This window comes from Protopterus annectens, chromosome 4.part0 (assembly GCF_019279795.1).
Source record: "Protopterus annectens isolate FY-2018-M chromosome 4.part0, PAN1.0, whole genome shotgun sequence".
NCBI lineage: Eukaryota > Metazoa > Chordata > Ceratodontiformes > Protopteridae > Protopterus > Protopterus annectens.
This window is the reverse complement of record NC_056733.1, coordinates 19,305,716-19,320,992: the sequence shown is the minus strand read 5'-3', so window position 1 is coordinate 19,320,992 and position 15,277 is coordinate 19,305,716. Positions and strand designations below refer to the sequence as shown.

The window sequence follows — 15,277 nt, the reverse complement described above, 5'->3', positions numbered from 1 at the left end:
CCACATCTCATTTGCTCACTCAGCTGAGTGCAGTGAGATCATATTCTGATTTCAGGCACTCTACTGTGTACAAAAGAGAGCATCTGGGAAATAAAAAAAAATTAAGTCATTTCCCTGCCTTTCTTGTTAAGTGGGTACAGACTATTTGTAGGCTTCAGCCAGCCCCAAGCCCTTCTGGTGTTTGAGGAAGCCTTCTAGCTTGTTTTTTTCTTATAACTAGCCAGTTTTCCTGGTTTTCAGCACTCAAATCTGTTTCTTTGATCTCAGCACTTGTTCAGAAAAAAAAAAAAAAAAATTTCATCTGCTTTTACTGTACTTGTGTTTTTACCTGCTTCTTTTTACTTTTGCATCATGTTAAAATGCTCAATTGTATTTATTACTGCTTGGTGTAACTCATTCTAAGCCTTTGGTTTAAACACTTGGAGCTTGGTAATTGACCAGTTAGTTGTTTTTGCACGAGAGGGTGAGAGGGTTTGTGAGTGGTCTGCACTGTTGTGGCAGAACAGGTAGCTTTACATCCTTCTAGGTTGAGAACTGCTGATTGAGGGGCTCAGTGTCTGTTATTCTAAAAGTGTATTAATTCTGGTTGAAGCACTTGGCTTTCAAGCCAGTTATTTTACGATAAGAGGGGTTAAGTGGTCTGCACTCTTGTGGGAGGAGGCTGGACTCTGCCCTTCTGAGCACAAGATTTCTGGTTAAAGCTTACTAGTGCGTGCATGCATATCTGAACTGTTTCTTACTGAAGTTGAGTGCGCCTTGTTTGCTGTGGCATGGAGCTGGATTGAGACCTGCTGGATCTAGCTTCTTTGTTTGTGTAGCAGGCACTAATCCAGACATTCTCTAAAGTGTATTCAATGGTATTTATCACTGCTAGGTTGTAACTTGATTAAAGAGTGTAGCTATCATTCAAATGCCTTTTGGATTAAACACTTGGGCTTCAGACCAGTTGTTTTACATTAGGAAGGTTTGTGGCAAGCAAGCACTGTGGTGGCAGGACAGGTGAAGCTTTCATCCTTCTAAGTTGGGAACTGCTGATTGAGAGCCCAGTGTCCAAGTGTGATATTAGTTCTGGTTTGAGCACTTGGGCTTCCCAGGCTGATTATATTTACATTAAGAAGGTTCAGTAGTCTGCGCTCTTGTGGGAGAAGAGGCTGGACTCTGCCCTTCTGAGCTGGAATTTCTGGTTAAAGGTTTATAGTGCCTGAATATTTGAACTGTATCTTACTGAAATTGGTTCACCTTGTTTGCTCTAGCATAGACTAGATCCAGGCCTGCTGAATCTAGCTTTGTTTATATGCTTGTTGTTTGTTTAGCTTGTTATTTCTGGAGCTAATTCCACCTAATACGCTTAACTTCTCAAGCTTCTGTGGATCACTAGTGATATCTGCATTGCCACTGTACTTATTTCCTTGTTGTTTCACTTGAAGAAAGTTACTGTTTGTGGTTTTGCATGTAGTTACCTGTAACATTGCACTCAAGTTACCTGGCACTTGCTCACTAAAGCAATTATATAAGTCAGCACTAAAATTAAAGCACACCCTCACTCCCCACTGGCCCTTGTTTTCAATTAAGGAATTCCCAATATTATTCTAGCATGTCAAGGTCAGTTGTCAATCTTCTCTCCGGTCCAGCTGGTGAATCTGGGAATCTTGAGGCAATGTTATAACTGCCTCATGTACACGAACAACCCTCTCCTCCTCCCACATAACACAAATACTTGCGAGAGAGATGCAGCTATTTAGCCAAACTGGAGGCTGAGCTCTCTCAACTCCAGGACTAGCAAGAGCAGACAGGAGGAGAAGAAGCTACACACACACCACAATTCAGCCTCACATAATGCTACCACTCCACTGAATCAGACACATAAACACACAAAGACACTCGGGCTCTGAGTAAAAATTTACCTAAACAGCAGAGGCCTCAAAGCGAACACCCAAACAACTGCTACCAAGACAAACCCACAAGCAACACACCATCTCACAAAAGCAGTGTGCAAAGCAGTCACAGCCCTTAAGGCCAAATACAACACACCAAACATACTTGTCATAGGTGACTCTATAGTCAGGCACACTGGCGTCCCATCTCCAGGCACGAACAAGGAGAGGGTCACAGTGAGCTACCCTGTCGAATTTGTATTATATAGTCAGACACACTGACGTCCCACTCACCAGGCTGAACAAGGAGAGGGTCACAGTAAGCTGCCTATCGGGCGCTAGAATCTGCCACATAACACAAGCACTCGGGTCACTCCACGGCAAGTACAAATATGACACAGTCATTGTCCATGCTGGTGTGAACGACCTGAGACATACCTCCCTGGACTACATGAAAAGAGACATAGAGGAGCTCTCTGATTATGTAGCTCAGGTAGGTATGACCCTAACCCTGAGCACTATCCTTCCTTCACCAAGAATGATGCCACAATATAGAGACAAGATGATCAGCTTTAACAATTGGCTTAATGTCTGGTGTCATTCAAAGGGGATCCAGTGTCTGTCTGCCTGGGATGACATGCTTGACAAGCCACGCTGCTTCGCTAGGGATGGCTTGCACCTGTCACCCTGGGATTCCGGATATTGGCTAAGGCTCTTGCCACCACCATAGTGCCTTTTTTAGGCAAGGCTCAAATTCTAAACCTACCACCCTAGAAAACAAAAATGGGAAGAAACTGAGAGTAATGCTGCTCAATGCCAGAAGTCTAAATCTCAAAATGCACACACTCGAGGCCCTTCTCAGTATGGAGAACATCGATGTCTGTGCTGTAACTGAAACCTGGTTCAAGGCTCCTGAGAGCACCCCGGCACTATTAGGTTTTACCTCATATCATGCGTTCTGGCCCCAAAACTCGGACCACACCACAAAAGGAGGGGGTGTATCCATATTCATAAAGGATACCCACACCTCCAGGTTGGTGGCAACTCACGAAGCATCAGAAACCATCCAGGTGCAACTAACCATAGGCAAAACTGCTCTACAAATTGTAGCATGCTACAGGCCACCCTCTCAAACTCAGGAACCCCACACAGCCTTCCTGAAGACACTGGAGGGTATAAATGTATCTCCAAACACCATCATATTGGGTGACTTCAACTACCCGAATATAGACTGGGAACATTACTCAAGCTCCAACTTTCTAGCCCAAAGGTTCCTGGAGTTTATAAATTCAAATGCCATGGAACAGCTAGTCACTGTTCCCACAAGAGGAGAAAATATACTAGATCTCATTGTCACAAACATGGGGACAAAATGCTCCAGACCAGAAGTATATCCCTCATTGGTGAGATCTGATCATAAACTAATCTCACTGGAAATCCACATCCCAACCCCACCCCAAACAAAAAGACCATAGTGAAGACCTTCTCTAAAGCAAACTTCACACTACTCAAGCCTGGTGTGGTATCCTTCAAGGCCCCTGCGCCAGTCGAAACCACAACCCAAGCCACAGAAGCCCTTACAAATGCCTTCTATGAACACCTCCAAGACTGCATGGATCAGGCAATCCCAAATAAAACCAAGACTCTTTCCACAAAGGGCAAGCGTCCAGTCTGGTGGACCCCAGCCATTAACAAACTTTACAATAAGAGGAGAAAGCTATTACATGATAGAACAAAATCCATAAAAGGGAAGTCATCTCTGATCATTATTAGTAAAAAATACGAGCACTCATAAAATCAACTAAGGCCAATTTTGAGAGAAAAATTGCCATGGATTCAAAGGACAATCATAAGGCCTTTTTCAGCTATGTTAGGAACCTGGGTGGAAACTCCCAGATATGCTCAGAATTAGTCCAAAATGATACAAAAATCACTGAACCCACAGACATTGCCAACATACTGGCAGACAGGTTCAGTGCAAACTTCACCCCTCTCCCCTAAAGGAGAGATAACTATCCCAGCAGAGTGTAGCCTCCCGGACATCTCAAATGCGCAGGTGAAAGCTGCTCTCTCTAAAGCTAAAAACACAGCATCAATGGGACCGGATGGTGTCCCGGCTGTGTGATACATGAACTAAATGAGGAATTAAACCGCACATAAGGCAGCTGTTTAATCTCAGCCTTACCACAGGATACGTACCCAAGGAGTGGCGTACGGCAACTGTTGTCGCACTCCACAAAGGCGGCACCTCAACGGACCCTGGTAATTACCGCCCCATAAGCTTAACAAGTCTAGTCTGCAAAGCTATGGAAAGGATCATAATGGAGCTCATAAATAAAGATATAGGGGACTTGCAGACATTGGACCCGACCCAGTTTGGCTTTGTCAAGGGAAGATCCTGCCTTTTGAACTTGGTTGATTTCTTTGAAATAGTCACCAAGGCCATTGATGAGGGAAAGGCAGTCCATACAGCCTACCTTGACCTTGCAAAGGCTTCGACACAATACCCCACTCGGGTATTGTAGAAAAACTCACCAGCTTAAATGTAAACCCATATGTTACAAGATGGGTTGCAAACTGGCTTAAGGACAGAACCCACATGGTTAGAGTTGCTGGAGCTGTGTCAGACTCCAAACCGGTCACAAGTGGTGTCCCACAGGGCTCAGTCCTTGGACCCCTATTGTTTGGCATCTACTTCTCAGAAGTACAGGCCAACATGGGAGGACTTTCGCTGACAAAGTTTGCAGATGACTGCAAACTGGGCGCCATAGTGGAAAGTGCATCAGACACGGATATCCTTCAGAAGGGACTCACAGAAACAGATAGCTGGTGCCAGAGCCATGGCCTGAAGTTAAACGCCAAAATATGTATAGTCATACCCTTCGGGAAAAACAAGGTAACCCCAAGCTACCATATAGGTGGCAATTCACTAAGCACAGAAGAGGTTATCAGGGACCTGGGGACCCAGGTTGACAGTGGCCTTTCTTTTGACACTCACATTGCTAAAGTGGTTAGAAAGACCTTCTACATTGCCCACCCTGATCATGAAGGGATTCACATCTAGATCTAGTGAGGTCATTGTTCCCTGTACTCTTCACTTATCAGACCAATGATCGAGTACAATGCCCCATTTGGGATGTATCTCACCCGACATCTGCAGCAATTGGAGAGACCCCAAAAGTTCCTCACCAAAAGGATAAAGGGACTCAAAAATCTGCCATATGCTGCCAGTTTGAAGAAACTCCAGCTCTATTAAGTCTCATACCGTCTGCTCAGAGGTGACATGTGCCTGACATACAAGGCCATGTCCAACCCGGAATTAATGGACATGCTCCACCTCAGAAAATCCAAATCCACCAAAACCACTAGAGCAAGCGACTTAAACCTTAGCACGGATATAAATAGGACGTGCTGGAGGGATAGATTTATCACTCAGAGACTCCCTATGCTGTGGAATAAAATCCCGGTCCATGTGAGGCAGAGCACCTCATTGACTCTGTTCAAGAGAAATCTAGACCTGTGGATGGGAGATCGTAGGTTTACCCGGGAATCATCTCTGTGTCACTGCTGGACAGAGGCACAGTATACAAACTAAAGGGCACAGTATTTTTTCATATAATGGGTGGCGTAAGCCAAACACATTCTGGCTAGGCTTATAAATGCCTTAGGGCAGATAGCCTAGTATAAACCTATGAACCTATGAACCTATTCTCTTTGTGAGGTATTTCTGTGGCCTTTCCACTCTCTTTCTCTGATTGCATCATTATTATCCAATGAAGTTCAGCTAGTTCAGTTTTATTTGTCAAACCCCTCCCCTTGGGCTTTCAGTCACTACTTGTAGCACCATAAATAAAAAGGAGTGTCCTGGGCTGGATATCAAATGTTTAGCCAACCCATTAGTCTGTTTACCACATCTTATATCACTAAGGTGTTGTATTATGCACTCTATCACAGTTCTATTGCTTTTGCCACATAAAATCCTTTGCATTTTTGGCAAGAGGCTAAAAAAACTATATTTTTCGTGCAGCAACTAGCATATCTTCTCAATGTATATATTCTCCCTGTTACTGGATGTTGAAATCTGTTGCCAGTATCTATAAGTGTACACGCCTTGCTCTTATTACAAGGATAGGTGCCTTCTTTACTTAATAATACAGGATATAGTTCTGTGCGGCCATCTGTTTGACCATAGTAGAGTCTATGTTTCAATAATTTAGAATTCTTAAATGGAAAACGTGGTTTGTCACCCACTATTTTCCTCAGTTCGACACTCGTTTTTGCAATGTTCCAGTTATGCTTTATAACATCACATACTACTCCAGTATTGTTCTCAAACTAAATCCTACATTAAATCCTTTATATCTATAACTTAATGAAATGCTATTTGACAAAACCTGATCCAATGATGTGATAACACTTTATGTCAATGAGTTTAGCTGTGATAAAATCCCATAATACATTATATTTATAAATTACAGTAAATTGTGTATCTGAAAGAAATCTTCCTCACAGGAACACCTACAACAAAATAACTTATTTTCTAGTCTCATAAGAGAGTATGAAAGCTATTTTAAAACTACTCCACAAAAAAAATTAATAAGACAACAAACTTGCTTTTTACTATATAACTTCTAATCCTTACCACCTACATGTGCACATTCAAAAGAATGATAAAGAACAATGGAAAAATGCTTCTCCTCCTCAATTAAATACATGACAGCATTATAAATAATAAATGAGCCACTCATATTTCCATAATGATTAATGCTTGTTTATCTAGTTAAAATTGCCATTTTAGATAAGCATTCATCTCCCTACTGTGGTCAGGCATCTGATATCCATATATTGGTGCCAGTCACTAACAGTGCGGAGTTGATAGACAAATTCAGAGTATACTCTGATGAGGAGGAGATGACCATGATGCTAGAGCAGATGTACCAGAGACATTAGTGGCTGTGGAGAAGGTCACTTCTGCAATGGCTGCATCCCACCCAGCACTATAGATCCCCAATATGGGGATATGTGGCATCAGCTATAAGTATAATATTGGATGTGGGAATGCTTCCAATTCAGCCCAGCCTCTATTGACTGCCATATCTAATGTCACAACACAACCCAGAAGATGACAGGTCCATAGATTTAAATAAGTAGATGATAAAATGTGTTAATCTAGCCCAGCTGTCTGCCATTTGTAACATCTGTGACTTTCCTGCCACAGTGCTCATTATACAAGAATGTTAATTTAAGAAGGGCATTTTACTCACCTCCAAGGGTATGTGACTTCAAGGTGAAAATAATTTTATAGTGGGAGTCTGGATGCACAGGTACCATGTCAAGAGGTAACAAAGATCTGCCACTTACAAATAAAAAAAATTAATTATTCATATTTTCTCCCAGCTTGGAAGCAAACTTCTGTAGAAAATTTCAAGTGCTGATATAATCAAAGTCAACATTTCACTCTTGGAAAAAAATGCATTGCTTACCCATGAAAGACGGGCCTCTGTAGAAAACTCTTCAATTAAATGTCCAAAAACAAATCTTTAATCATATTTCTGTGTACCTTTTATTGGCTATTATACTGTGGAGTTACATATAAAGCAATTCAAATAATTTATACAAAACGTTAGTACAAAGAGATGATCCACCTTCTGATAGCCTGGCTATCTGAGTCGGTATTGCATGAGACTCTTAATGTCAGCATTTTGGGTTCATGACCCAAGTTGGGCAACTCCATTGGGGTGATTTTGGCATAATGGTTAAGGTATTCACTTCATAGACACAAGGTGCAGGTTTTGATTCTTATGTCAGGTTATTGGCTAGCCAGTTAGCTTAGTATTCAGCTGTGAACTTATGTGTATTATCCTCCTGAATCAGACTCAGCTATTTGATGAAGTCCTCTTTTCAGCACTTTCCGTAAACTTTCCCAGACAGGTTAAAGACTGTGGTCCCTCTGTAATTGGGCCACATAGTTGTGTACCCTTTCTGAAAATGAGAATCACTACTGCAGTTTCTCAAGTCAATTGATACTGCCCTGATTTTCCATGCAACACTGAGACGGCATGTTAACAATAACTCAACAACATGCTGCAACCTCAGTATTTCTGGGTGGATATCCTCCACTCCTACAGTTCTGCCACTTCAGATCTATTTAAATGAAGCAGTGGACACCTGCAGAAATTAACTCAGTCCCTTCAGTTCCCACTAGCATTGCCCTCTCTAAGGGGAAAATGTCCATGAGTTCAGAAGTTCCTCAGAGTGTTTTTTTTTTCCAATCAACAGAAAATGCTCTCAATTTAGACCTGCGTTTCTCTGCTGTTGTTAATAGCTTTGGCAGTATCTCCTTGAAGCTATAGAAAAGTCATTCTCGATGCCTTGCCTAACTCCTCCCAAATCAAGGCTTCCATTTTGGTAACTCTGCCATTTTGTTCTGTCAGTACCTGTCAAATGACTTTTGAGTTACCACCCCTTAGTACTGAGTAGAAAGTTTGCTTCATGAACCTGATTAATTTTATCATTGCTGGATGTCCCCCCACCAAATTCTAGGGTTACTTCCATCTGACAAGCACTGTCCAGTTTTCTGCTCTTCAGATGCTTAGGCCTTATCAATTCCATTTCCCTGACTTCCCTATATTTTTTTCACATTTTGTTTGCACATTCTATGTTTCATTGCAGGCAAGCCAGTATTTTGTTGCTGTTCTGATCATTACAGAACCAACAATCCAAGCCTGTCCTTCACTTGTCTCTGTCTATGTGTTTCTGTCTCTTTCTCTGTCAATCTTGCTAACCAGTCCCCTTTCTGGTACCAGTTAATCTTCGACTTTTCTACTAGCCCCTGCCCTTTTGCCTTATTTCAGCTAATGAAATGGATTTAACTTGTCTATGTTTATCTCTAGGTAATATAATTTCTGCTTATAGAAAAAAACTCTGCCTATCCATCGCTCTTACTAGAACATACCATGTGCTCTTTATTGCTAGAAAAATTGTTTACTCCTTAATATAACTGAATTTCTTTTTCAGGGTCATATGAAGATAAATACTGTTTAAAAGTGCCTTTATGATGTTTTCAGGTGTCTAGCTTTTCAAATTAAAACATATAGTATATATATATATATATATATATATATATATATATATATATATATATATATATATGTGTGTGTGTATGTATAAAGATATATATATATATATATATATATGCATATAAACATGCATGCATACGTACAGAATTTGAAATGTTGATTAGTTTTATCAATGTTTACCTGCCCTGCACAGGTACTTTAGATATCTAATATACAGCAGACTTTTAGCAGATGGAAGAAGGAAGCGAACACATGAACTGACAATATATTTCTGTCTATTCTCAGTTGAAAACAACTTGCCCAGTTTCTTCTTCTGTTAAGAGTAAGAACATATTTAAAAACTCTGAACAAAGCAAATTAGTTCAGTAGTTGTTTCAGGAAGCAGCTAGTCATTTCCTGAGAATGATCTGCCCTTTGCCTACTGCAACTTTTTCATTGTTTCCAGTTTTGTTTCTTTGGGAATGCTCATTGCTACTTAACGGAAAGCACTCCAACTGAAATCAAAACCTAGAAACATTATCTACTTTTGCTGGAATTATTTAGAGAACTACCACTTGGGTTCAAAATCCTTTTTAAATTTCTTTGTATTCAAATATCTGCACTCACTAAACATCACAACCCCACTTTGAGTTGGAACTAATGAACTTGTAACTTGGATTTTATACATACCCCTGCGGATACAATGTGTGTTCTTCTTCTGGTAGTGTTGTTACACTGTAAGTACATCTTTTTGCATTTTTTTGCCTTTTCTACTTTAACACATAAAGTTATTTTTGAGTTGGCTAAAACATGGATGTTGTTTTCTTTTTGCAGTACAGGTTGCTGAGGGGTCTGCAGGATCCAGTAAGTGACATTCTTTCATTTCTTAAGCTGTGCTTTGTTTATAATGTTCTTTGTATGTTATATAACATTTGGCTACAAAACACCAATATACCTGCTTTGAAAATGTTTAATGATGAAAACATATAGAAATTAACTCAGGGACTTTATTAAAGGCAAACAGTGCATCCATTAAAAACAGGTGATGAGCAAATACTGCTTAACAGTCTGTTTTAATACAAAAACTGATGTGAATAGAAACTCAGAAAGTGACTACTGTGCTTTTGTTGTCATGAGTCTTAATTTTTTTCTGTCATGCATCAAAAGCCTTATTATCATACAAGAGTCTGTTTAGTTAAAATGCACCAGTAAAGCATTTTTAAAAATGAATATCATGCTTATTGTTTGATCAATTTAGAAAACAAAAATGTTAAATATGAACCTATAAAGTATCATACATGTTTTGTACCACACAGTGATGTTAAAATTCGGCACAATTTCACATATTTGTTTGTGAAGGTACTAACAATCCAGATCAAAATAATTCAGAGCTGTAGCAATATAACATGAACAGCAATTCAGTAGCTGATGAACAAGTACCTTCCTCCATGTATGTCTACTATGTAAAATAAATTGCACAAAACTAGCAATTGCTAATTACAGTGCAAATAAATACAGCAAGTACAGCTTGAGTAACAGCAGGCCTTCAGAATTAAAAAAGGAAACATTACAAAGAAAAGTACATGCATGTTTCTCTTTCAAACAGATAAGTCATCATTTGGTTTGTACATCAGAAAACCATTCAAATCCAATGCAGGAACATCTATATTTAACATTTCAAATGAGTGATCAATATACAGAATGAGAAAGAGCAAAAGCTATCTACAAGTGTACTATTTATAAATGGTGATGTGTATTGTATTACACTATTCCTCTGCCTCATAGTTTTGTCCCACATACTGTAACATTTTTGAATTTCTGGTAAATTAGTAAGGACTACAGTCAGTTAGTAATGTCAGTCAGAGTTTCATATTTTATATTGTTCAGAAAATACACAGTAATGCAAAACATGTTACTCATTTAACCTTTTAACTCTATTCAAATAATATTTAGAAATTGTCTCGGATTTTGAGACTTTGTCCCCATCTGTTTTTGGTGTTGTCCAGAATTTGTGAACAAAGAAGCTGAGAATTATATATTACACCATGGTCACTGAAAAGCTATGGAACATAATTACAAAATGGGACATATAGCTATTACCAGAATAAGTCATGCAGTATTCTACCAAAATACAAAGAATGTGTACTGCAGAACATAATGGAAAAATAAAACTTTTTTAAATATTCAGATTGCACCTTACATCTTAAAACAGATTGTTAGTCTTCCTTGTTCTCTGTGCTCTGTCATGTTTGTAACACAGCCCCTCCAAATTATGCACAAATCTAACTGGGCATACAGAACAGTGATTCCCCGACCTTGGACTAACATGGTGAGAGCATAACTAGCTTTTCTTAGTTTTTAGTCTGTGTTTCCTTATTGTACAATGATTGCTTAAATATGTTCATTTAGTTCTTTTTCCTTCTGTTACAAATAGACCATTACTGGCCAACTTCTTGCTAACAGGTCTCTTAAGTGTGTGTGTGTGTGTGTGTGTGTGTGTGTGTGTGTGTGTGTGTGTGTGTGTTAGAAATCCAGTGGTCAAACTGACAATTGTTTCCAGAGGGATAAAGCCTAGGCATTCCAGGTTTGAATATCAAGCCACATTACTGAAGGAACCACCCAAAAGGTGTGGCAAGTACTGGACAACAATGGTTTGTACATTCTTGGGAGGCTGGGGTATGAGTCAAGATATTACTGAGGGTTGTGCAAGCATGCTGTCCAGCCACTGGGGGGTGGAGTTGTGGCATAAATATCCCTCTGACTCACAGCGGTATGCTAGCTGTCATTTGCACTGTGGAGGAATGAAAGGAGAAACCAGTGAAGGGGGGGGGGGGTCTAATGGTCAGTGGGCAACAACAGAAAGACATATAACAAAAAATATGCTTGTTGATATTTCATATCCTAAAATGTTGACTTGATGAGTGCATAACAGAGAATAAAAAAGAGTCTTTTGGAAGGTTTTTGATACATCATATAGCCCTCAAATGAGGATGCAAGCATATTTTATGACGGAAAGCTCAGACATGAAGTTTCCATAGTTATAATCATATTATTATTAAAGTTGTTTGGTACAAATTAAAGCTATAGACAGATGTAGTATAAGAAACAAGTCTGATATTCTGCCATAAACAATATAAAATGGTATCCATTTCTTACAAAATTCACTTTATCAGAATGTAGAAAATACTATAATCGTTTACTTATTAACCATCTTTCCTGAGAAAGTACTGAACAGTAAACCAAATGATATGCATTGTACATATTCTTGTAAACCTGTAATAGAGATTTTTTTTGCAATGACCAGAAACCTCCTGGCTGGACAAGATATATTTCCAGAAATATTCCCATAATGATATTCACATCTGTCATAAATATTTATGGTGCATCAGATTTTACCATTATGTGATACATACATCCTGATTTCCTTTCTTCACTTTTGTCACGTGCATCTTCCTACATTTGGGTGCAGACTTTATTTCTACTACTGAGCTTTGTTATATTTGCTTACCCCTAAAATATCCCCAAAACATGAAGATAAAGAAACAAAGAAAACTACCCTAATATTTCTTTCTTTCTTTCTGTTACCTTCTTGCTCATGTTCAGTTCTGGGCCTGTCAGTTTGTCACTTTGTTTAGAACCATGAGAAATAAAAAATATAATTTTTCTTATTTGGTGCATGGAAATAAAACACTGTGCTGAAACAAAAATGAATACTCCTGCCAACATTAACTCTACCACAGCTGTGTTATATAGTTATGCTTTATCTTCACTATCTTGACATTACACTGACTTATACTTTTAACTATTCCTTTCAATCTTTTGATTTCTTTGTTTCTTCAAGCAATCTTTGATGTTCTAATCTGTCAACTTTTTCTCTGTTCCATAATAAAATGTGGTGGTGAAATTGAATTCCTTTTTAGGCTTGTAACAAATGCTGCTCAAACCCCCCCCCCCCTTTTTTCACCAGTAACACTCTTTTGTATTTAATTATATGAAACGTGCACTGTTTATGTTGATTGTACTAGATGTCTCTAAGTGACTAAGATGAAGCTGCACCAGATAAACACAACTAGTCAAAGCTTCAACCTAAAAAAAAATCTGAAATAAGAATGTTTTGAGGGGAGCAAGTCTACCTGCATCTCCAAATGCCTTGCTTACTTACATATACAAATTCAATGGGTGCGCAGCTATGAAGAAAAGAGAAATCTCAAAAAAAAAAAAAAGAGAGAGTGAATTATTGGCTATAATCTACAGCCTAAGATGCCAAGCCAGCTCTGGTTCCTCCCTACAAACTCCATTCTCTCAAACTGTGCTTTTCTAGTCATTGCTTCTCTGTACTGGTCCAAAACTATAGTAAACACGTCTTCTTGTTTTCACTGATAACACAAAGTACATCCTATTCAGGCCACAGTTCAAACAATATTTACTAAAATAGTTCAAATGCAACTGTCCATTCAAAGGACGAGTCACAAACTGATATCTCCAATTAGTAGTACCTTTACCTCCCCATTAATTCACCCATCCCAAACCGCAGTCAGCTTACCATACTATTACTGTACCAAACCCACTACATGTAATGGAATCTTCTCTTTAATCTTGCTAGTCTGTTAGCTTTGCTAACCTAGCAGTTACTACCCATATCTACACCACTTGTACTTCTAACTTAACTCTTCACTTTTGCTATTCCTGGTAAGTAACTGTACATATATCTGGTTTGTTAGCTCTCCTATGTATATACCGTTTGTCAGATTGTCTTGTGTTTACTCAGAAACTATTGTTATTTGTATATTGTACATTGTTTTGTTACACTATGATGTAACCTGGATTAAGCCTATAATTGGTCATTGTTTGACCAGTGTTCTATTCCAGCTAGCAAATTTAAATAAATAAGTAACTGAAACGGCCATCTCTGCACTAGAAACACTGACAACAATGATGTCCTGGGAGAAAAAAACAATTGACGAGTTGCAATCCCATCCTCTTGACACTCAGCCACCTGGAAGGAAGCTACAGATGTTCATGCCTGTACCATGGTGCTCCACATTTCTCTTGGTTTTCAACTTCCTTCACCTTGTCTTATCCCTGTGACTGTTTTTCTTTCTAATCTTTCCTCTTTCTGGTTTATTCATTTTGAGCATTTCCATATATATGTTTCTGAATGCGTGCTACAGGTGAAGGGTTTCAGCTTATTTCATATGCACTTCTGGATCTGAAATGTAACAGGTTTTGCTGTAATTGGAGTCAAATCTACAATGTGAGCAAGAGAATACTAGAATAGTGAGAACAGTGTTAATGTATTAGAGATGGCCTGTACAACATATACAAATCCAAAATGCATTGTAGCCATTATGCAACCTTCTTGGCCATGTTTCATAAAAGTATAATAAACTTATTTTTTTCTTTCTTTATTGCAACATGTAATACTACTATTACAATCAGCAAAAGGATATGCTAATAACTGGAGCAAATGCCTAAGTATTTTGTATAAAACACATTAATAATTTGATTGACTGCCTAAGTATTTTGTGTAAAACACTCTGGAATATACTGCACATAAAACTGCTTCATATACTGTATATACATACTGATCCCCCCCATCACACATGCAACTTAATGTTAGGATCTTCTTTGTTTCTAACAGCATTTTCTGTCCCTTTCGCAATTAGGTCCAGCTGTATGATCAGGTTAGAACCTGGGAAGGTGCAACATTTAAATTAATATATTGAATGCAAGCCATGGAGCATAACAAAACAATGTTTAGTTCTCTTACCTTTTATACTGTTGTGTGGCCTCTAGGTTAACATATATAAGTTTGGGAGTGTATGGACAGATGTCCCCCTTTCACCTTTTGTTTTTCCACTTATGCTGTGTTGATGAGGTCATAGGAAGTCAGAAATATGCTTGTCCACAGCTAGTGGGGTTTGGCTTTATTGGTCTGAATGTATCCACAAAAACTTAACAAGAAAAGAAAAAGGAAAAATCATGGGTATTCAGAAGTCATATTGCTGAAATGCTTGATGTCCTTAGGGGGTCATTTGCATATCTTCCATGGACATCAATTAAAGGAGGTTTATGGTATCAAACAGTGAGAATTCTAGCTTGACTTTTCTTGTCGTAACTACTAGTTGTTCTCTGTGACTAATAATTTTTCTGGCCGAAAACAGAATAGTGTTAACACTTTGTTAAGTGGTTCATAAGCAAGTACTAGGCTAGCTGCCCTTGTAGCTCATTTTAAGCCTAAACAATTTATCTCCCAAATGTGAGAATCAACTATTGTACTTTGTGTCTGTGTGGTAAACAACTTAACCATTATACCAACTCCCCCAACAAACGTAACTTAAAAGA

At 38.8% G+C, this 15,277-nt stretch overlaps 1 protein-coding gene across 3 annotated transcripts in view; it reads left to right on the top strand.

Moving 5' to 3' along the window:
• LOC122799168 (platelet endothelial cell adhesion molecule-like) overlaps nucleotides 1–15,277 on the top strand; it is an 879,258-nt gene that overhangs the window by 91,780 nt on the left and 772,201 nt on the right. Inside the window, exons 1-2 of one of the 3 annotated variants that reach the window (XM_044068059.1) lie at nucleotides 9,337–9,669; nucleotides 9,772–9,796. The exons of 1 other annotated variant lie outside the window; for it this stretch is intronic. Coding sequence is in view for 1 of the 2 variants with exons in the window: in XM_044068058.1 (XP_043923993.1) it covers nucleotides 9,636–9,669; nucleotides 9,767–9,796 (64 nt within the window). In the remaining variant the exon portion in view is untranslated. Of the gene's footprint in view, nucleotides 1–9,336; nucleotides 9,670–9,766; nucleotides 9,797–15,277 lie in introns of those variants that run through there. One more of the 3 variants, XM_044068058.1, reaches the window with a different exon arrangement.